At 42.5% G+C, this 23030-nt stretch overlaps 1 protein-coding gene across 2 annotated transcripts; it reads right to left on the bottom strand.

Moving 5' to 3' along the window:
• Window positions 1-4743: 4743 nt before the first annotated feature.
• On the bottom strand, window positions 4744-18628 carry fyco1b (FYVE and coiled-coil domain autophagy adaptor 1b). Of its 2 annotated transcripts, none has more exons than XM_029453538.1 (18): window positions 18535-18628; window positions 17730-17821; window positions 17353-17459; window positions 16791-16916; window positions 15242-15348; window positions 14180-14323; window positions 13198-13294; window positions 10653-13091; window positions 10357-10449; window positions 9880-9998; window positions 9526-9693; window positions 9173-9313; window positions 7847-8055; window positions 7462-7603; window positions 6833-6937; window positions 6015-6225; window positions 5383-5492; window positions 4744-5274 (listed from the first exon to the last, which is right to left on the bottom strand). In XM_029453538.1, the coding sequence occupies exons 2-18, from the start codon at window positions 17788-17790 to the stop codon at window positions 5199-5201; spliced, it is 4455 nt and encodes a 1484-aa protein (XP_029309398.1). In that variant the 5' UTR covers window positions 17791-17821; window positions 18535-18628; the 3' UTR covers window positions 4744-5198. The 2 variants fall into 2 exon arrangements, with proteins under 2 accessions (XP_029309398.1, XP_029309399.1); XM_029453539.1 differs by lacking the exon at window positions 18535-18628 and adding an exon at window positions 18206-18355.
• Window positions 18629-23030: the final 4402 nt, after the last annotated feature.

The raw sequence follows: 23030 nt of genomic DNA, 5'->3' as shown, positions 1-23030 counted from the left end.
GAAACATAAACATCTTATAAATACAAATTATTAATGTGTTTGAATAAAACAGTACACAAGTTAAAACCATTTAGAAATAAGTTGCATGATTAATAGACATTTGTATGTACAATTCACGTACGGCAGAGTTTTTATATTTGCTAGTTTAGCGTGTTTATGGGAGTCTAAAAAGGGGAACCTACTTTTTTTTTGATAATCTGTCTTTTAGTGGGTGTAATTATTTCATTATGTACCTTCAACCACTGACAGACGTTGTTATCTGCTCGAGGGGATGAACTGTGAAGAGCACATCGCTTCTCACAAGAGCACTTCAGACAAATGATTCATGACACATTTCAGGTAACACAGACAAATGCAACGTGGCTGACACTTTGCACTTTTTCATTCTCTGTGGAAAAACGCTGCAACATGTCTTACATCCTTTGTTTGCACTGCGGGAGACTTTGACAAGGTGCAAGGCACCGATAAGTGGTTCTCTTTTTTTTATGAGAAAGAGGAAGTTGAACGTTGACAAGTTGTATTGCAAAGGTTTCTGAAGTACCGTACGTTCCTGTGTAACTGTCAGATACACAATATCCAGAAGTGAGGAGGGGAGAGGTTAAGGCATGTTATGCATCATATTATATTATAGTGTGTGAGTGTGTGCACATGGGAAGAGAATCATGTGAGTGAGAAAGGACATTACTCAGGGTTGAGAGTGATGCAATAATGCCTTTACTCCTGTGTACTTGTGTGTGTGTGTGTGTGTGTGTGTGTGTGTGTGAGAATGTCCCCATCTGTGAATTGATTACATGTGTTTGTATGCTGTGCTGCATTAGCATTCAGCACACACACACACACAGACATTCACACATGTGCACAGCCACAGTGGGATTGACAGAGTCAGTGAAGGCAGCAAGCAGGAGGAGAGAAAGCAGGAGAGAAAGCAGGAGAGAGGAGTCGTGGAGGAGGAGGAGGAAGAGGAGGAGGAGGAGGAGGAGAGGTTGATGTGACATGATTTACAATGAGATCATTAACCTTGAGAAACAGAACGGTCTTTGCGACATAAACACTATCTCTCTGACGGACACCTTGCAAGAACAATACCTTGTGCACACACACACACACACGATTCACTCGTGATTGCTCAGAAAAACACATGCAGGCATGTATGTAAAACCAAGCGTGCGCACACACACACACACACACACACACACACTCGCAATGTTATCCTTAAAATAACAAGTCATTAGCTCTCTCCTAAATACTACAGTACTTAATAAATCCAAGCAGGTTTTGGGTGTCTTGTGTGACACAAAAATAGCACTAACACATACTAAAACACATTTTTGAGTCTGTTGTTGATTGACAATATTGTCCCACAATGCAATGCACAAAGCAAAGGAAGGAGCTGATCACAGCTGCCAAAAAACAACTTTCATACGACTTTAATTGGCAGTGACCTTCCAAAGTTGCGAAAAGTATTGTTTCCTGTTGGTAAAAACAAATATCCGCGCATACAAACAGCCTCACACTCAACTCTGCGCTTCCTGGGCTCCTGAGCCACACGCCTGCCATGACATATTTGCGTCACACACCCAAGTCACGTCTACTCAAGTCAGAAACACCAGTGGAATACACTCATTTGCAGGACTTTTACTGTGCTGTATAAGAGTTATAGTTAATAGTTTTACTTCAGGAAAAGAAGTTGTGAGTACTTCTTCTACCGCTGCCAATTTAAACATTTCCAGCTAGAGAAAGGGTGAAAAGTAAAGCAAAAAAGGGAGGGGCCACGAAATCACTAAATCCACCCTTGAAAAACACAAACTAAACGGATACCAGCGGTCAGAAAAACACTTAATGGAGGTATTGATTTCTTAATAGCGTATTACTCACTTGTTTTGACATAACAACCGCAGTTATAAAGTAGAGCATTAATTTAATTAGCGGAGATAATTTGATTGAAGTAATGTAATTAGAGTTACAAGTTAGTATCAAGGTATACACCTGGGACATACAGTGTGTGTCCCACAAGACAAAACACCCCAGTCACGGTTACTCACCGGTGAAGTACACTCTGGTTCTTCTGCTCCCAGCAGTTTATCCACTGATGCTCGTTGACTCGTGAAGAAGAGTCCGACTGTAATGTTAGTTATGTTAAGTGACCTGCAGTCAACGAGCCGAGGCCTGTGAAGGCTCGCTGCAGGCGACATGTTGGACTCTGAGCACTGAGCCTGTTTGCCTGTTTATTCAAAGTGTATTCATTTTGAACGCGTTGTGTCCAAATTGCACCGAATTCGAGACCGCATGTCATTATGTCCCCAGCAATACACCCGCCAAGTAGATCATAACGTTTTTAAAATACGCGAATGACTACAGACATACAGATCAGTTGCTTTATAGTTAAGATACTAGAACATCATATCTTTTCAATTTGCATTGAAATCGCATTAAACAAAAGTCTGAAGGATGTTAGGAGTCTGTAATTGTTTGCTTTCCAGCTACTTCTGTATTATTAGTGCCATGTCGGTTATAACACAGCCTACAGACATATCAGTCTCCCACTGGGATGTTCATGTAAACGCTAAACAAGTCAGAAACTTGTAAATGTGATAACCCTTAAATGACAGGAACGCAGCCATAAGGCACAGCGGTGCTTTCAGCCAAATGCTAACTAACCTCAGCATGCTTCTGCAACACGCTCACAATGATCATTCTTGCATGCTGATGTTTAAGAGGAAAACATTTTAGCATCAAACTAAAAGTACAGATGAGGTTGATGGGAATGTCCTTAGTTTTGCAAGTATTTGGAACAAATTGGAATTTTAACCCCATGATGGTTCAAGAAGAAAGGTCAGAGGGTCACCAGTTAAATGAACGTGTGTTAAATGTTAAGTTCCTCTGTGTGTGTGTATCAACATGTTGACAGTGAGGACACTACGATGTGTTGAAGATACAGTTAATAACAAAGCACGAGTTATCACACAATCCTTATTTATTTTATTTGTCCACGATCTTAAATCCAGTCTATTATAAATCTTTAGTATGTAAACGATATTTCAATAAAACACTTGTCAACAATCTTTTACAGGTTAAGTCAGAGAGTGAAAGCTTCCCCTCTGACAAATCCAGCAGTAAACGTCTACGATCACACGCTCACTACGTACAAACCAAAAGAAAGAAAACATTCAATAACGGACACAAAGGCTCATGGGATACAGAAAGACAAGAAGCCCTTACAAAAGGTGCGTTACACAGCAGTCATGTTGCCTTTAAACTCCCATTCAAGAACAATAAAATAGACAAATATGTTTCCCCAATATATTTGGCAATATGTCGCTCTTTCTTTCTCAGATATGTTCAAAATATAAATTACAAAATGGTTTTAAAATAGTGGAAGACATTTTGTAATTTGTCTTATCTCTCTGTTTAAATAGCAAAGCAATGTTTCCGTCTATAGTCAGTCAGTAATCAAATGACCAGAGTGAAGACACTATTGAAAAGTAAAGGTACATTTCAACATTAAAGCCTTCAAATAAAAGGTCCATGTAAGAGAAGTATAAAAGTGATTTTTGGACTTGTGTATTATTTGAAGGCTGTATGCTGAGATTCTGTTTGACACACTGCAGAACTTATTTCGAACATCACACAGTAAACAACTATATTAAAAAGAACAAACATCTCTTTCCATCTAGAAAAACACTATAAATACAAAACTTTATTTATTTTAATTATGTTTCTTCACCTAAAGGCTTTATGTATGTCATGAGAACATGTCGTTGCAGCTCCCGTCTTCACTTTAATGCAAAAAATGTTTTGTCAACACACGATTCAAGTAAAAACTAAATCTTTAAAGCACTGAAACTTACATTTTTAATATGTGCTCCCTCTTTTTGTTTAACATTGAGGGGTAAATCGGGACAATATGTGCACATTCTTAGTGTTTGCATGCATTGAAATCTTCAAACGTCAACTGCAATCATCGTAAACTCTGCGCTGAATTAAAGCCCGTTTCCTGAAGACAATTGAAACCACATGATGCGGTGGTCGTGCGGCCTTCGCAGAAGTCCTACTTCTTCTTCTTCTTCTTCAAGTTTGCAACACATCAAAACATTTTCTAATCATTTCTGACAGCTGAAAAGGCAACAACCTTGAAGATAGTGTACCGACCGTGAAATGAGCATGAACTTTGAAACAGATTACAGTACATGCTTTGGACACCAATAATTCTACAGCAGCATGATATCGACACACCAACTTAAAGATTTAGTCACGTGAGATGCTAAACTAAAGGGCTACTGGTACGTTTGTGCAAAGAAAAAAGTGTTAGTGTTAAATTAGAGTTACATATTTCAAACTTAAAATAGTCTTTCCAACATCAACTCCTTGTTTCCAGTCATTTCTCATGTATGTAACATTTTCATCGTTCAACAATATAATTAATATGATTTAGACTTTTGTTATAGTGTGGTGGCCCTCCCTTTAATATCACTGGGTGCGTTGGGCTAATTTGGGTTATGTTGCTAATCAATAAGCAGGATATATCATTGATGGCGAGATTGGTTTTTTTGCATCAATGAAGGATTTGTCACATATTTGTTATCATAGGCTCTTTTATCCATAAACATTTTGTTGAATTGATTGAATAATGTTGGATATTGATATCACAACTTAAGCTAACACCGTGATAGAGGATTGTAACCATATCTCCTCCTCTTTTGTCACCGTGCAGAGAGCACTTTACTCACATTTGAAACGTTTGACTTTATGAGACGAGGAAAACAATGGGAACAAACCAGGATTTATCAAACAATTGCACTTCAACCTTTAAAAAAAGAAAGAAAAAAGAAATGCAGCTTTCCTTCTGCAGTAAAGAAAGTTGCCTCCAGGAGCTACATCTGTAGGTGTAAGGGTACACACACAAGTTCTTCACATTCAAATACGCAACAATCCTCCAGTCATCTAGGAGTGAAGTTTGATACCCCTAACGCCACAATTAGACTACAACTTTTATAAAAGGTAGTGCATGCTCACATTCAATTGTGTAACATTGTTTTACTTCATTGTTCAGCCTCTCGAGATCAGAATTCATCTGACGTGTAACACCTCGTGATCAAATCGCTAGCTGAGGGACACGTTGAAATGATGCGCACGAGTTTAAATACCCTGAATGTTCAAAAACTTCGTTTCACACCTGCTTCTTCTGCTTCATGTCACGTTCAGAGGAGGTCAGTTCCATCGTAGACCACAGGCTTGTCCAGACTCAGATGATACAGCACTTTCTTTGAGATGAACCTGTTGACAGGAAAGACGGGAGGAACGTTTGCCTGAAGTTTGCTCCTTCTGGATTGTTAACAAACACACAAAGCCCTCACATGAAACAAAGAGCACACAGTGACTGACCTGGAGAAAGAGTTGTCAAAGACGAGCGTGTATTCTCCAGCGTTTCTGACTTTCAGCTCCCCCTGGATCGTCTCTTTGTGGGAGTTACAGCGAGTCAGTGGGATCAAAACCTGTGGAGAGCAAAGGAGAGAAATCTTGTTTGACATTTAGAACTAAAAAAGAGAAATATATGTTTGTAATATATTAGGTACAGATCTGAAAGGGCGTGAGAATGACAAGCATTTTATCGAATCTGAGTTTAGATGTTTGTTTGGTAGGGACTGTTGGGCCTGTCCCGACTGATTCTTAATCTTTTCTGTTAAAACAGCGTTTGCTCCTCACTGGGATGCTGTGCTACAGCTGCTGAAGTAAAAACAACATAGAAATAATATTATTCTACTAAAACACACTTAACGTTTACCTGAAGATGAACTCGTTGTTGCACTGCTACAGTCATTATACCCAGGTTATCAAACATGCCACAAGTTCTCACTTTAACATGATAGATGATCAATAAATAATAAAGCAAGGGACTTAAATCCTCAAATGTGCAGTTGTTTTGGTTGACTCTGGTGACGTGTACCCACTCTTTGTTAAGGCTTACAGAGGAGGTATTGTGTATGCATGTTCCCTTCATTCATATACTGCCGTACCTTGGCCTGCTCCAGTGGAGTCTCTGTACTCTCCCTGTAGACCACACTGAAGGAGATGCTCTTCGGTTCAGAGGTGAACGTCCAGGAGACGGTAGGACCGGGCCCGCTCATTGAGATGGGGATGGTGCTGTAACAGCTGGACTTGATGAAAAGCTCTCGGGAGCTGTCCCCAAACCCTGAGATGTCATCCACCGTGAAGTGGACGCAGAGCCTGCAGCACAGGGACCAAAGCAGGATACAACAAACTTCACAACGTTGTCGTATTAGGTGGAAAAATCGATGCAGCAGAACTAGAGAGTCTTTTTTCCCCCCCAATGCATTCTGGTTCTTCCTTGTCAAAACCTAGTGCCTACATTACCCACAATGCAACACGATTGCTGATAGTTTGGTTAGCTTCTTTCTAACTCCACCTCTTCAGACCCAACCGCTATTAATTCATCAGATGTCATGCAGACTCTGTAGCCACTAGAGATTTCACATTCAGTGCTACTCCCAAAGACCTGTTAATAAGACTTAAAGTCCACAATATATTGTAGTGTTGGAGCTAGGATTTAGCAGACCTACTCTCAATACCAACTAAACAAACTTCCAAACTACAAGCGAGGTTCCGCAACACTTTCCAACTAAGAGGGAAGATGTCCATGCCACACATGGATTAGCTTCAAGGTTCACTTCCCATTTTTGAGATATAGTGCAAAGGTTTCACAATAAGAGTACATTAGAAACTTCCTCTGAAAGTTTAACCTTGTGACTGCATCGACACGTAAACTCTCGTGCACTCTTTTCCCAGTGTAACTTTCACTGCATGTGAAACTCACGTGAGGTCTCCAGACTTCAGCAGGCAGATCTCTGCATCCTGTACTGCGGCATTGAGATCATCAGTATCTTCTGATGTGAGGTCTCCTGCACTGGCACTGCTGTTTCTACAAAGAAAGCGACACATATTTTACATTTATACGTAAATGTGTATCAATCTTTCACTTTTTAAGTGTCAAAAAAGTACATAATGAAATAGTGAATCAGAAAAACTTTACAGTATTGTCCATGTTTATGCAATAGGAAGGTGTCTCTGAAGACACAGTACACAAAACACACATAGCATTCATGGCAATAAAGCACGCACATAGTACAGCAGTACGAGTCATTATTTTACAGCCAATGTGTGTAGAAAACTGTAATTGAATTATGAGATCAATTCATTTTCATTCATTTTTTCAAAATCATCATCAGAATTATTTTTCACTGCTGCAAACATTTCTAGTTTTCTGACTGTGACGGCCTGAATAACGACCTTTGGAATAGACCGAACTGATTGTTACGAAGGTCGCATGTTTTTCAAACCGAAAATCTGTCTCTGTGGTTGGTATTAATATCTCATGTCGTGGTTTTCTGACACCCTGTGCCACAGTCTCAAGTCCTCCCGAGTGAATGCATGAGAGATACTTACAGTTGTGCCGCCCCCTGCTGTCCGTGTCCAGGAGAGCAGGCGGTGGCAAAGGAGAGGGAGTCACTGTCGTAGACCCCGCTCACCTCCTCCTCTGTGATAATGTCAAAAACAGCATCATCCGGCTTGTCACCTTCGTTTGCTCCTGGAAAATAAACATCAGCTGTGTTCAATATTGCATTTTATGCTCTACTGTTACTGTACTGTGTGTGCAGTCGGAATCAGAAATGTACAGTGTTACAACAGCAAAGGTACAGTGCATATGAAAGACAAAACTAAATAGCTAGGCTAACATTAATTAAAAGAGGCAAACACACGTTTAATAAATACAACCTGTGCAAATAGCATTTGACGCATTACTTCAGTGTGTGTGTGTGTGTTTTGCTACCTGAACCACTCGTCACAGCTCTCCCAGCCTGCAGCAAACGACTGAAAGGTGTCCCCGGTGTGCTGTGAGTCACTTCCTCCTGTGGGTGGCGCTCAACCACTGCACTGTGCTGGTTGTAACAGTCACTGCAGCAGCGCTCTCTGTGGCCGCCCTGCTGGGTGCTCACTGTGTTACTGCAGCAGTAGTAGCAGAAGGGACGCCCACACAGTCTGAGAATAGACAGATCATAAGTGAGATGCATATTATTTCACAATGTAGATTGTTGTACTGCACAGAGGATTTAGTACGTGCTCAACTCCTACAGAGTTTTAGATTTTAATTTTAAAAGAGATAAATAAATAAAATAAGTCAATATGTAAACGTGCATCAGAAAATAAACAATTGATATTTTTGTGAAGAATTTGCCACGATAAACATGCATTTAAGATGCTTTTTATTTTAAAAACATTTCAGAAGACCTCACAAGAGCTAAAGCACAGTTCATATGTTCAGGTTTGATCTTTGAATAGTATCTGCAGCAGTAAGCTCTAACAGTAAGTACAGAAGGGCCTAATTGAATAAGACAAAAGTAATGTTTTTAAAGGCAATACGAGTCCTGTGAACCGATGTGCTGTGATGTTGATCTACATCTTGTTTCTGTTTGATTATTATTATTACCCTGATGTTCATCGTTACAGAAATGTTTAGGCAAAAACATCATTAAATGATCCGGTGATGCATTTAGTAACAGAGAGCAACAACGCTGCTTCTCTAATGAACTGTCTAACTCTCAGACTTGTTCATCAACATATGCACAATATTTAAGCCAACCGTTAAAACCTGACAAACATAAATGTTTCATATAATTATGCGGTAAAAATACTTTACAGGTGCTATCTGTGCACGTTCTTTACATCTTCACAGTACATGGAGTGAGACTATCGAGCAGCAAATTGACATTTGTATTAGGTTTCCGATGAATAACATTCATTCTGCTGTGAAAGTTACGAGACTTCGACATGGCGTTACACTTGGTAAGTCTAAATGTGAAGTGAAATTCAGAAACAAAATGTCACTGGACTTCACTTCCTGTGACTTTTGACCGAAACAATCAAAAAAGGGAAATGTCATTTTGGTGGCATTGATGCACCGACTGATGCAATCATTTCTCTTAATGTTTTCTTAGAACTACAATAGTGTTTCAGCAAATGTGCTTTAGCAATCGAGAAAAACTGTCATTGCACAACAAGTTTAAAAGTAGTAGCATCGGAGTTTTATTGGTTGACCTGGTGATATACTGTACATTATAAATAATATATTTGTTTATCACACAGAGACCCATCTGACCTGCAGTTGTGCTTGCGGAGCCACCAGCTGAACTGAGTGTGGCAGCCCAGACAGTAGTTGACGTCCCTCTCCGTCTCCTCATCCCGTAGTTTTTGCTCAAACTCCAGGGCATCCGTCTTCTGCCACAGAGCATCTTTCTCCCTGCAGAGAGCACCATCGAGCATATTAGTAAATGCACTGGAATCACACAGTATACTGCAGATTAAACGATCTGGATGGTTCATTTGTAGCCATTTGAAAACACAAACCCAAAAAGGCAACAAATCGTCGTCCAAATTTAAATCAAATTAACCTCCCTAACAAAATAAACATGGTACACAACGGTGGCTCAGAGTAAATATGTGTGTTTATACCTGATCAGTTCTACAAGCCTTTCTTCCAAATTGATTTTGGTGCGGTAAAGATCGTCGAGTTCAGCAGCCGTACTAAGATCAAAGCTCTGTTTGTCCTGTTTGGCTTTCCGTAGATTGTCACTCATCTCCTGACAGGTCTGCTGAGCTGCTGCCAGACCATCCTGCAAACTGCAACACATAGATAAATACACAGGCTTGAAATTTAAAAACAGTACAGAACAAGTACGCCACATTCCTTGATAAGATATGCTAAATGTAAAATAAACAGTCTGATCTAAACACACAGGATTAAAAACATTTTCCACAGAGCTGTAATTCAGTGCAGAATGTGTGTTTATGAATACAGTATCTCACCTTGATAAATTCCCTTTCAGATGGATTATCTCGTCTTCTTTCTGCTGGATGAGATTTACAGAATCGGCCATCTGGATGTTTTTCTCCTCAATCTGTTGGCAATATCTCTGATTCTCAGCCTGCAATGAGAACAGCAAAGCACAACATTATTTCTGCTTCTTTGTGGATTACGCTTGTGACCATAATGTTGTGATTACTTCAATTGCAGATATACACAACTGGGACTTGTGTTTTTCCGTTTATCACTCCGAGACAACACAAATGCACAGAGCTGCACATGTATGCATTTTGTCAGAGGAATCGTATTACAGTGTCGTCTGCTGCGGAAGGCCGTGATGAGTCATTAACTGTTTCATCTCCGTTTCTAAAAAACAACTTCCACTACCATGATTTAAAACATCCTTGGACTGCTTCAGTGATTGGACTGGGGCCAGAATAATCTTCTTATGATGGAGTACTAAACTTTCATCTTCTCACCTCGAGCTGTTTGAATTTGTTCTCCAGGTCGACCACTTTCTCCTGCTCAGTCATCAGCTGTAATTTCACTTCCTCTAACGCTCCATTCACAGTCTGGATGAGAATACACACCACAAATGTATCAACTGATGCACATTAGTAACCAGGGTACTCAGAATAATAAAAAGGTTTCTTGTTAAGCCTACATGAAGTTTAGGAAATCAGCTTACAAGAGAAAGCAAACGGAAACCGGGTTACTTGTATGTAAAAACATTGTAGCGTGCTACATTTATTTAGCGGAAGTGTTTGTGGCTGACCTGGAGCGTGCTGTCGTGGCTCATGGCTTGGCTGCTGAGCTGAAAGCGGAGTGCCTGGACCTCCTCCTGACTCATCTCCTGCACAGCTTCGGCCTCCTGATGGGCCTTGCTCAGCTCCTCCTGCAGATCCTGCTTGGTTGCCAACAAACCCTTCTCGTTATGGAGCCGATCGAGGAGTCGCTGGTTCTCCTGACTCAGCTGCTCCATGCAGGTATTTAGCCTCTCTGCCTCATGAGACGCCTCCTCGTCCAGCTCTTGCAGTCTTGTTGACAAGCCCTCCCAGCGCAGACGAGCCTCTTCGTTCTCAGCAGTTAGCATACACACATGAATACCGAGTTCAGCGGTTTCTGTGTTGGCTCTATGGAGCGCCTCCCTGGATTCACTGTTTTCCAGACACAAGGCTTCATAACTCAGCTTCAGTTTATTGAGCTCCTCTCTGGAGGCAGTCACCTCTGCAGACAGGCCTGCTCGAGCCAGAGCCTCACCGTCACGCTCTCGGATAAGAGCCTCCTCTCGCTCCCGGGATCGAAGAATCTCATCTACATGCCGGCGGTTTAGCTCCTCTACCTGGGCTTTCAGTTGTTCTGCTAATACACGCAGGTCCTCTCTGGAGGACTCTGTCACCTCCTGCAGCGCTTGAACCTTCACCCTCTCCTCAGTTCCTGCAAGATGCTGAGCCCTGAGCTTCACCACCTCTTCCTGGAGCCGCTGCACCTCTCTTAGGTTGAGCTCCAGGTGAGCCTCAGCCATAACCAGCCTGAATGGGGCCTCTTTGGTTTCCATTGAGGACGTCTGACGCGCATCATGAGCCTTCTGCATTTTTTCATTGCTCTCTGCGGCTCCTTTTTCATCGTGCAGCTCCCCACTCCTGATCTCCAGCTCTTCTGCTCTAGCTTGCAGATGCCCAAATTCAACAGCCTGGTCTCTCAGTTTATTCTCAGATTCTTGGAGTTTTTCAAGTAACTCTGCTTGGCTTCTTTGGGACACAATGAGGTTCTTGTCCAACTTTGCAGCTTTGACAGTAAGTGAGTCCAGTTCCTGTTGAGTTGTGGCAAATCGTTTCTTCATCGAGGACTGGACCTCAAGAAGTTCCCGGTTCTCATGCTCTAGATTCTTTAATTGAGCATCAGATTGTTCCCTCTGGACGAGTGCCTTCTGTGCAATCTCCTCCAAATGCAGGTTTTCATCTAGAAGCTTCTTCTCCCGATCTTCCACACACATATTTGCAGCCTCGACTTTGCCCTTTAAGTGCTTTTCAGAAGCCTTTAAAGAAGCGAGCTGGTCCAACAAGGCTGCCCTGCTCTCAGTCAGCTCTTTAAGGCTCCCCTCACTCTTCTTAACTGTTTGGAGTACCTTAGTGTTTATTTCCATGAGGTTTTTGCACTGGGTTTTGTAGTCCTCAAGGTTCTTAGAGGAAGAAACTTCATAATCAGCAAGTCTAGAGCTCAGACTTTCTTTCTCAACATTTAGCTTCTCCAACTGCTCCTCTAAATGTTTGATTCTCTCTGAACTAACGCCGAGCTCTTTCTCTCTGTTTTTTAGAGTTTTTCTGAAATCCAAGAGCTGTGTCTCGAGTTCCTCATTCTGGCTATTACTCATGCTACATCTCTGCTCTACCTCCTCCCTCTCCTTATGCAGTCTTCTCCTCAGATCCTCCGCCTTCCGTTCTCTGCACTCCAGCGATGCTTGTAGATCCTGAAGCTGGGCTCTCAAGTTCCCCGTCTCCTTCTCTTTCAAACTCAGCGCCCCCTGAATTCGACCGACTGCACTTTGGAGATCCTCCAACCGTTTGAGCGCCTCCTCACGTTCGTAATGAGCTCTGGCTTTTACTTCCGCCAGCTTTTCCTCACTGTTGGTCAACTCTTCTTCCCTGAGTTTTAGGTCCTGGGACAGACGCTCAGAGTATCTGGCTCTGTCCTCAGCCTCTCTCTTTGCCTCCAACCTCTCCTCCTCTGCCGTCTTAAGTTTATCCAGGAGTTCCTGAATTTTCCAGGCTGAGTCGCAGTAGCTCGCGGTTTGTTGTCCTTTTTCTTTAAGCGCATCGTCCAATTTAGAGAGAAGCTCCATATTTTTGTTCTCAGCAGATGTGAGTCTATTTTGAAGTTCACTGTTTATTGCTTCCCTACCGTTTTGAAGGAGATGTGCCACGTCCTGATGATCTGTTTCTTGGTTACTTTGGGCTTCTGTGGATAAAGAGTGGCCAGCGGACTTCTGAGTTGCCAACACCTGGCCTTCAAGGTCTTTAACCACACCTTTCAGCTCAGCAGCTTCTTTGCCTAACTCCTGAACCTGGACCAGGAGCTTTTGCTGTCTGAGCTCGGACTGGTCGAGCTCAATGCGGAGGTTCTCTGCGATGCTGCATGAAGAGGGCTCCCCCAGTTCCTCTAGTTCACCAAGGAGACTGTGACTCAGGTCTGGTATTGGGAGAAACTCCTGCACCTGGTCAGTGAAGGAACAAGAGAGCTCTTAAGTTCAAACGGTCACATTTACACACATATTTGTGCAGGATTGTCTATGTAGAGTATGGACACAGGTATGCGAGTACCTGTGAGTGTGGGTAGCTGCTAACAAGACTGTTGATGCTGGAGCAGCGACTGGGAGGCCTCCACAGGAAAGCTGATGAGGCATTGCCTAATGTTCGCCTTTGACATGATGAGATACCAAATATTAAGGTCAATAAATAACCGGATAAATTATAGGAGTAAGATAAACATGACATCCAACTGATTAAAAAAAGAAAGCAACAACAATCTTGACACAAAAGAGGAAGTTAAGTTGACAGAAACAAGTATTAAGTACTGTACTGTATTAGAATGAAACTACAAAAATACAAGGGGTGTACACCATATTGTACATCTGTACTGTCCAATGTAACCCTATACAGCAGCCCTCCAAAGAAATACTGCATCTATGAATTATATTAACCTTTTTCTTGTGTAGAATGTGTGTGACAGGTGTTGATTCAATGCTTTCTCAGGTAATCTTCCAGACTATAGTTTGTGGTGTTGAAGGTGTTGCTGCACTACATTATATTGTACAATTTAACCAATTATCACAATAATATGAAGCACAACAAAACAAATGAGTCTTCTTTTTATAAATGGTGTCCACTGCCTGTAGAACGATTAAAAATGGATGACAAGGAAGTGAAAAGTTTTGGCAAAGGTGCTGACGTGAGAAACAGCGATCACACATTGTGTAGTGCACTCTCACACACACACACACACACACACACACACACACACACACACACACACACACACACACACACACACACACACACACACACACACACACACACACACACACACACTCTAAGTGTTACTTCAAGTTGTGAAATATCCAATATGGCTTCACCACAATTCTACTTTAGCTGCAATAAACTGGGGTGTCGTTTCAAATAACTTAAGGTCTGTCTCCGATCAATTTACAAATAATTTTAACTTTAAGAAGGTTTTTTTTCATCAAAACAACATCCAGCATTTAAAAAAGTTAACCATGCGGAGATAATTATAGGCATTGGTTACCTGGCAAATGTTGGCCAATCTGCATCGAGGTCGTAACCCCTGGCTGCCACGTCAAATTGGATCTGGTTGAGCTCATATAGATGGTTGATTATGTCAGCAGTGAGGTGACACTTGAGGAAGGGACTCCTTGCATAATACCAGTCACTACGTGGGAACAAAAAATTATTAAAACACAATCACTATGTGACGCATAACGATGTTCATACTGTAAATAAAGCAATGTACTTTAAGTTTATACTGTGGCGTCTATGTTAATATAAGACCAAATCAAATCCAACATGCTTCACTGATTCCATGCGGGGACATACAGCATAAATAAAAGCCACGTTTCTCACATGCCAAAAATCTATTTATGAAGTTATTACAAAAGTTATGTTCTCACTCAACTGCAAGAGCACAGTGCAGCACAGTCATCTTGTAGTTACTCTTCAAAAAAGGGAAGCGTTTGGCTGCATTTTGGACTTAATTTAACTACTATTTCTTTTTCAGAATTTAGTATGTATGAACTGTATTGTTCCAGGAAATGTTTTTGTTTAGGTGCATTCAGTAGCAGACTGTTCATATTAAGCAGTATTCATGAGAGTAGTGTTGAGCTTCTCATCTAACTATTTACCAAAATGTTGAAATGTTCCTCTATATACAAAATATTGCACTTGAAAGAATGTAATTAGGTGTTTCAGGTTTCTGCAGATTGTATAGCCTTTACAGCATGTGATACCACGTGACCTGACACACAATCTGCTATTGACAAACAGACACACAGCGTGTGAATGTCTTTTTACTAATCCTCCTGTTACCCAACACTCTCTTGAAATAGAAATGTAATTTCTAAAAGCTTATCGTTTGTTAGATAAAGCAACTTTTTATTGACATTTGGTTTGACGAAAGGCTGAGGAAGTGAGATGTGACTCCTAGGCGTATATGCTTTTGGTATGTGCCTCTTGTGTTTTCTCAGAAAACAGAAATAAGATGTAAATCAGGAAGGGAGAGTCATACTTCCTAAAAACAAATGTGCAGTGTGTGTGTGTGTGTGTGTGTGTGTGTCAGTGTGCGTCCTCTGACCTTGTGACCTTCTGGTTTATGAGACACTGCTGCAGTGTGTCAGCAAGACGCTGGTGAACGAGTGAGTAGCGGATGAAGGCCCTTCCTTTCCCCAGTGATGTCTTCAACTGAGGACACACAAAATATAGAAACTTAAGTGTAATTTCACACACATGCACGCACGCACGCACGGATACCTAGTATACAGTATCTGTGAGTACATCCAGACTCTCCAATACATTAGCAGATGGAGGGATTTAAGTATGAGAGCCAACACACAGATCTACAAGAAGGACACCAGCTGGAGACGGATTTATGTCAGACACTGACCGACAAGAAACAAGAAGAGTAAAAGTAATACTTAAACAGTACCAAAAGTTGCCAATTAGCAGTCAGCTGGTATGGACTAAACTATGTGACTTTTAAAGAAAACACTGACACATGAGGAAACTTTAAACAACAGATATGTTTTGCTAATGAATGATCTTAAATTAGCACAACATGAGCCGTGTGGTCTTATTCTTATAAAGCAAGACTTCTTCAGTCATTAGCTCTCTCGTGCTAGAATACAGCTCACTTCAATTATATTTTCATAATTGATACATTTTTAAGTTTTGGACTATTGGTCAGACGAAACAAGACTGAAGATGTCAATCATTTGTTGCGACCCAACACTGAAATACAATATTAATCCCCTTCCAAAATAAAATGTGGGATGTGTATTCTCATGCAATTTCAAAATACAGTTTAAAAATATATCAGCAATACACTTCAACTATCATATCAAGAAAATCAACGATAACAAAAAACAGTGAAGAAAAGTGTTGACACAGCGACATCATACTTACATTTTGTTATTTCACATCAGATAATCAGCTACTTTCTTTTTAAAGATTAAAGATGAAATAAGTACTGACAAAACAACTAGGATATTGACAGAAAAGAAATGAGCAACTTTTTAGATAATTGTTAAAGACTATTTTAAAGCAAAACAGACAAAAACAAAAGTGCTGCAAATGTGAGGATTTGCTGCTTTTCTTTGTCATATGACAGTAAATTAAATACTTTTAGGTTCGGGACTGTAATTGGAATTGTTATGGGCATTATTTCTTATATTTTACTGAAGAAACTAATAATCGAGCCTATTTATTAATAATGAAAATAATTGTTAGTTGCCATCCTATTAGAGAGAACAACATGTCTTGTATATGCCCCACGAGAAAAACATACAAAACATTTGTAAATTACTCTTTAGAGTACTCTTTGCACACACAAACCTTCAATATCAGGTTAATAGACAAGCTACAAATTAAAAAATGATATAATCTAAGACTAATTCAACTACAGTTATTTCAGTATGAGGTTCTCACCACTGTGAATTCCCAGGATAGAAGGTGAGGAACAAGGTGTAAGACAGCAAGTGAGTTAGCAGTGCTGAGTCTTACTGTACCTGACTCACCAGAGGATTAGTTACATGGTTATACAGTCACCGTGTATTTGTGTGTCTGCATATGTTGCACGACATGGCAGGGTTGAGAAGTGTGTGTGTGTGTGTGTTGCAGAGGATTACCTCAGGGATGGATTTAACAAAACGGATGCCATCGTTAGCTCCCTTGATCTTAATCAGGCAGTCGCAGAAGTAATCCCAGTAGTCTTTCCTCTGACCAAGAAAGGTTGTCTTCTCTTTCTGGTCAAACTAAGAAACAAACATTACCTCATTAATGCATTATCTAACAGTGTCCTCAGCAGTGTGGATTGTTCAACAGGTCTGTCTGACAATGCTGTGTGTAGCTGAACATTTGGTTAACATTTGAATAATTATGTTTCCTCCATGTTTCATGATGCAAATCAACTCTTTTGTGGTTAACTTTAAAGGTGCATAACCCAAAAAGGTTGGGAATCACTGGTCGAGAGCACTGGTTCACAATCTTTTTAACTCATTGTAGAAATAAAAGCTTAGTCGCAACCCTTTGTGATAGTTTGCAGAGGTTTGAGATTTGGAAAATTCCAAAAGTGATTCTCTGGTTTTTTCATTTTAATAGTTTGTTAAGGTCTGAAAAGTTAAGAATCAATAGTATTTACAAGAAAAACAAAACACAAGCAGGATTATCATGATAAACTATATGCCATACCTGGAGCAGGTATTCTAGTTTATAGAAGAACTTGTGCAGGTAGGCGCTGTCATCAGTTACAGGTTCACCACACTCGTTGTGTTCTTTACTCAACTCTAATACAGCGTCTAAACAAGACAGTAACAGTATTGTTAACACACACACACACACACACACACACACACACAGTGTTACTTCAAGTTGTGAAATATCCAGTATGGCTTCACCTGGGGGAAAGAGTGTATACAAATTCTACTATTTTTTTGTCTTTGTATTTCCTTTATGGAGACACAGACATCTGCCTACTTCAAAAAGTACATGTGAAAAAAACATGCTTCATGGCACATATAGAACAATACTGTAATGGTGTTTATTGTAAGTGTGAACATCAGAATTACCGTGTAGATCTCTGATTATCCTCTGCAGTTGATTATCTCCAACTGATGAGGAGGAGGCCATCGTGGGGAAAGGGCAGCGTAGTCAGGAAATTCTGCATGTAGGATTAAAAAAAGCATAGAGATTGTGATTTATTTTGGGATATTACAGAAATGCACTTGAATGTCAATAAAAGTACTTGTATCCCCAAAAATATATATTTAAATTTAATTATAGCATATGACTGTAAACATGCTGCTACCACCAGGAAGTAAACATTACAATAGTACTGCCCTAAATTAGTTCCCCCCCTACTGTAAAGTCAATTACATAAAGACAGTGATGAATTCTCCCCATCCCAAAGTTTTAAACAAATGAGACTAATTAAATATTCCAGTGGGGGTACATGTTAAGATGAAGAAATCACAGTAGGTCAGTAAAAATAGCAAGAAATGTGCACAGTCAGTCCTACAGCCAGCAAATAAGGTACAATATTTACCTCACGAAGACAAGTGAAAACCTAACACTGTTTGAGGCGACAGTGACCCCACAGACATAATACTTATTTACTGTTATCCGCCGTCGCCATTACAAACAAGTAACAATAACTTAACGTAAAATCACTTTCAAACGGCTTTAAAATTCAACAAACCGCGACACAAACATCGATTTGTCAAAGCTGGCGTGCGCTATCCGACATGCACCTGTTCTCAGCTCTTCACTTCCTGGTCATATATAAAGTCAATGTTTGTTACAAACCATCACAGTTTGGTGGTTAATAAAGCGACACACTTCAATATTAAATAAACAGTCAAATAATAAACGTACTCGATGTGTTAAATTGTCCAGAGTGTCCAGTTTGTAGGTGATACAGCAGAAACTTGCTACCCGTTGAGGGGCGGGCACAGTGGATGATTGACAGGCCCAGCGGATAAGTAGCCAACTGCTGCTGCTAGTCCGTCCTAGTTTGGTTGAGAGGCAAGGTAAATAAACAGACAACTGAGACGTGTATGATGTTTCTATAAACCTAATATGTTATGAAATATAATATAAGAATATTCATTTAAAAAACGTCTACTTTGTTTCGTATTTTTTGTTTTATTTTATTGTTTTATGTTTTGATCCTTTATTTTATTTTATCCACAATTTAGATTATATAAATTAGATAAATTACAGAGACAGGAATGTGTGATGGACAAACTAAATAACTGTTGGCATCATCCATCCATCCATCCATCCATCCATCCATCCATCGTCTACCGCTTATCCGGGATCGGGTCGCGGGGGCAGCAGCTCCAGTAAGGAACCCCAATCTTCCCTTCTCCGGGCCACATCCTCCAGCTCCGACTGGGGGATCCCGAGGCGTTCCCAGGCCAGAGAGGAGATATAATCTCTCCACCGAGTCCTGGGTCTTCCCCGGGGTCTCCTCCCAGCTGGACGTGCCTGGAACACCTCCCTAGGGAGGCGCCCAGGTGGCATCCTTACTAGATGCCCGAACCACCTCAACTGGCTCCTTTCAACGTAAAGGAGCAGCGGCTCTACTCCGAGTCTCTCACGGATGGCTGAGCTTCTCACCCTATCTCTAAGGGAGACGCCAGCCACCCGTCTGAGAAAACCCATTTCGGCCGCTTGTACCCGTGATCTCGTTCTTTCGGTCATGACCCAGCCTTCATGACCATAGGTGAGGGTAGGAACGAAGATCGACCGGTAGATTGAGAGCTTTGCCTTCTGGCTCAGCTCTCTTTTCGTCACAACGGTGCGGTAAAGTGACTGTAATACCGCCCCCGCTGCTCCGATTCTCCGGCCAATCTCTCGCTCCATTGTCCCCTCACTCGCAAACAAGACCCCGAGGTACTTAAACTCCTTCACTTGGGGTAATGGCTCATTCCCTACCCGGAGTAGGCAATCCACCGGTTTCCTGCTGAGAGCCATGGCCTCAGATTTGGAGGTGCTGATCCTCATCCCAACCGCTTCACACTCGGCTGCGAACCGATCCAGTGACTGTTGAAGGTCACAGACCGATGATGCAATTAAGGACCACATCATCTGCAAAGAGCAGCTATGAGATCCTCAGGTCACCGAACTGCAACCCCTCTCCTCCACGACTACGCCTCGATATCCTATCCATGAAAATCACGAACAGGATTGGTGATAAAGCGCAGCCCTGGCAGGAGGCCAACATTCACTGGAAACGAGTCCGACTTACTGCCGAGTATTCGGACACAACTCTCGCTTTGGGCGTACAGGGATTGGATGGCCCTCAAAAGTGACCCCCTCACCCCATACTCCCGCAGCACCTCCCACAGTATCACCCGGGGGACCCGGTCATATGCCTTCTCCAGATCCACAAAACACATGTAGACCGGATGGGCGTACTCCCAGGCCCCCTCCAGGATCCTTGCGAGAGTGAAGAGTTGGTCCGTTGTTCCACGACCAGGACGGAATCCGCATTGTTCCTCTTCAATCAGAGGTTCGACTACCGGCCGAACCCTCCTTTCCAGTACCTTGGAGTAGACTTTACCAGGGAGGCTGAGAAGTGTGATACCCCTGTAGTTGGCACACACTCTCTGGTCCCCCTTTTTAAATAGGGGAACCACCACCCCGGTCTGCCAACCCCTAGGCACTGTCCCAGACTTCCACGCAATGTTGACGAGGCGTGTCAACCAAGACAGCCCCTCAACACCCAAAGCCTTCAGCATTTCTGGACGGATCTCATCAACCCCTGCGGCTTTGCCACTGTGGAGTTGTTTGACTACCTCAGTGACTTCCATCAGGGAAATTGACGATGATCCCCCATCAGCTTCCAGCTCTGCCTCAACCATAGAGGGCGTGTTAGTCGGATTCAGGAGTTCCTCAAAGTGCTCCTTCCACCGGCCGATAACCTTCTCAGTTGAAGTCAGCAGGGTCCCACCCTTGCTGTACACAGCTTGGATGGTTCCTCGCTTCCCCCTCCTGAGGTGCCGGATGGTTTTCCAGAAGCACCTTGGTGCCGACCGAATGTCCTTCTCCATAGCTTCTCCGAACTTCTCCCACACCCGCTGCTTTGCCTCTGATACGGCAGAAGCTGCCGCCCTTCTAGTCCTTCGATACCCTGCAACTGTTTCCGGAGTCCTCCCGGATAACATAACCCGGAAGGACTCCTTCTTCAGTCGGACGGCTTCCCTGACCACCGGGGTCCACCACGGTGTTCGAGGGTTACCGCCCCTTGAGGCACCTAAGACCTTGAGACCACAGCTCATCACCGCAGCTTCAGCAATAGAGGTTTTGAACATCGCCCACTCAGGTTCAATGCCCCCAACCTCCACAGGGATGGCTGAAAAGCTCCGCCGGAGGTGTGAGTTAAAGATCCCCAGGACAGGGGCTTCCTCCAGACGTTCCCAGTTCACCCGCACTACCCGTTTGGGTTTACCAGGTCTGTCCAGAGTCTTCCCCCACCCCTTGATCCAACTCACCACCAGATGGTGATCAGTCGACAGCTCCGCCCCTCTCTTCACCCGAGTGTCCAAAACATGCGGCCTCAGGTCAGATGATACGATTACGAAATCGATCATTGACCTTTGGCCTAGGGTGCTCTGGTACCACGTGCACTTATGAGCATCCTTATGTTCGAACATGGTGTTTGTTATGGCCATTCCATGGCTAGCACAGAAGTCCAATAACAAACGACAGTTCGGGTTTAGATCAGTGAGGCCCTTCCTCCTAATCACGCCTCTCCAGGTGTCTCCATCGTTTCCCACGTGTGCGTTGAAGTCTCCCAGCAAGACTACGGAGTCCCCTACTGGAGCCCCCTGCAGGGCTCCATTCAGGGTCTCCAAGAAGGCCGAATACTCAGAACTGCGGTTTGGGGCATAGGCACAAACAACAGTCAGAGTTTTCCCCCCCATAACCCGAAGGCGTAGGGAGGCGACCCTCTCGTCCACCGGGATAAACTCCAACATAGCGGTGCTCAGCCGGGGGCTAGTGAGTATCCCCACCCCGGCCCGACGCCTCACACCTTGGGCAACTCCGGAGAAGAATAAAGTCCAACCCCTATCCAGGAGTACGGTTCCAGAGCCAAGACTGTGCGTGGAGGTAAGCCCCACCAGATCCAACTGGTAGCGCTCCACCTCCCGCACTAGTTCCGGCTCCTTCCCCCACAGAGAGGTGACGTTCCACGTCCCCAGAGCCAGCCTCTGCTGCCCGGGTCTGGTCCGTCGAGGTCCCTAACCATCACTGCCACCCATGTGACAGCGCACCCGACCCCAGCGGTTTTTCCCATGAGTGGTGGGCCCACAAGATGGATGGATGGGAGGCACCACGTAGCTTCTTCGGGCTGTGCCCGACCGGGCTCCGTGGCAAACCCGGCCACCAGGCGCTCGCTGTCGGGCCCTCCCTCTGGGCCTGGCTCCAGACGGGGGCCCCGGGCTTCCTCCGGGCAGGGTCTCTCCTTTCCTTTTCCTTTCTTTCATGAAGTCGTTTTTGAACCATTCTTAGTCTGGCCCCTCACCTGAGACCAATTTGCCTTGGGAGACCCTACCAGGAGCACTAGGCTCCAGACAACACAGCTCTCAGGTTCATAGGGACACACAAACCTCTCCACCACGATAAGGTGATGGTTCCCAGAGAGGCATCATCAATGTATGATATGCAAAAACTAAATGATGTGCATAAATTCAAACATTTTCTTTGGTATAATCATAACCTGTCTATGTTTATTGCTAATATACATGTTGTATTTATTGTGTCTGTTTGCATCCTTAACTGTTAACAGGGTGTTGTTAAGAGCAGGTTTTCTCAACCAACTCATCCTGTTTAAACAAAGGCTAGATCATTTAAGTGAAAGGAGACACTCACTAAGGTGTTTACAAAGTGTTACATACTGTTGTACACACAGAACAGTAATACTAAGCAACATCCCAACTGTGTAGACATAAGAATAAAACACATTTAATACATTTTTGTTGCTATTTTTTTACATATTCTTTTTTTCTAATGTCAATTGTAGTTTGGTGCAATGGTATCATGAGTTTGAAGATTTGCTTTTTTCTGTTTTATATAATTATTAATTGAATATCTTTTGGTTTTGGACTGTTGGACAGATTAAAAAGGACGTCATCCTTGATATTTTTCACCTTTTTGTGACAATTTATAAAAGTGTCAAGGAGAGGACAATGCTTTTCGACTTGTGACACATTTGTATGACAAAAACTGAGTAATTAGAATAGTTTACCTGGACTGTTATTGTTGTTCTGAAACACCTGTCACTTTGGGAAAGTGTAATATTCCCAAAAAACAAGTAGTGACTAAAACTAAAGGTAACATGTCTTGTCACATGTGTGGTTGAA

Source organism: Cottoperca gobio, chromosome 17 (assembly GCF_900634415.1).
Source record: "Cottoperca gobio chromosome 17, fCotGob3.1, whole genome shotgun sequence".
In the NCBI taxonomy this organism is placed as follows: Eukaryota; Metazoa; Chordata; class Actinopteri; order Perciformes; family Bovichtidae; genus Cottoperca; species Cottoperca gobio.
Note: the sequence above shows the minus strand (reverse complement) of the source record. Positions and strands in the feature narration are given on the sequence as shown.

Excerpts from the sequence above, each read along its gene's own strand:
- fyco1b (XM_029453538.1), bottom strand. The coding sequence starts at position 17,790 with ATGGCCTCCTCCTCATCAGTTGGAGATAATCAACTGCAGAGGATAATC. Across the intron at positions 13,092-13,197 it reads GCAGCTACCCACACTCACAG|GTGCAGGAGTTTCTCCCAAT; the intron begins GTACTCGCATAC and ends TTCACTGACCAG. Across the intron at positions 7,604-7,846 it reads AGCTGTGACGAGTGGTTCAG|GAGCAAACGAAGGTGACAAG; the intron begins GTAGCAAAACAC and ends TTTATTTTCCAG.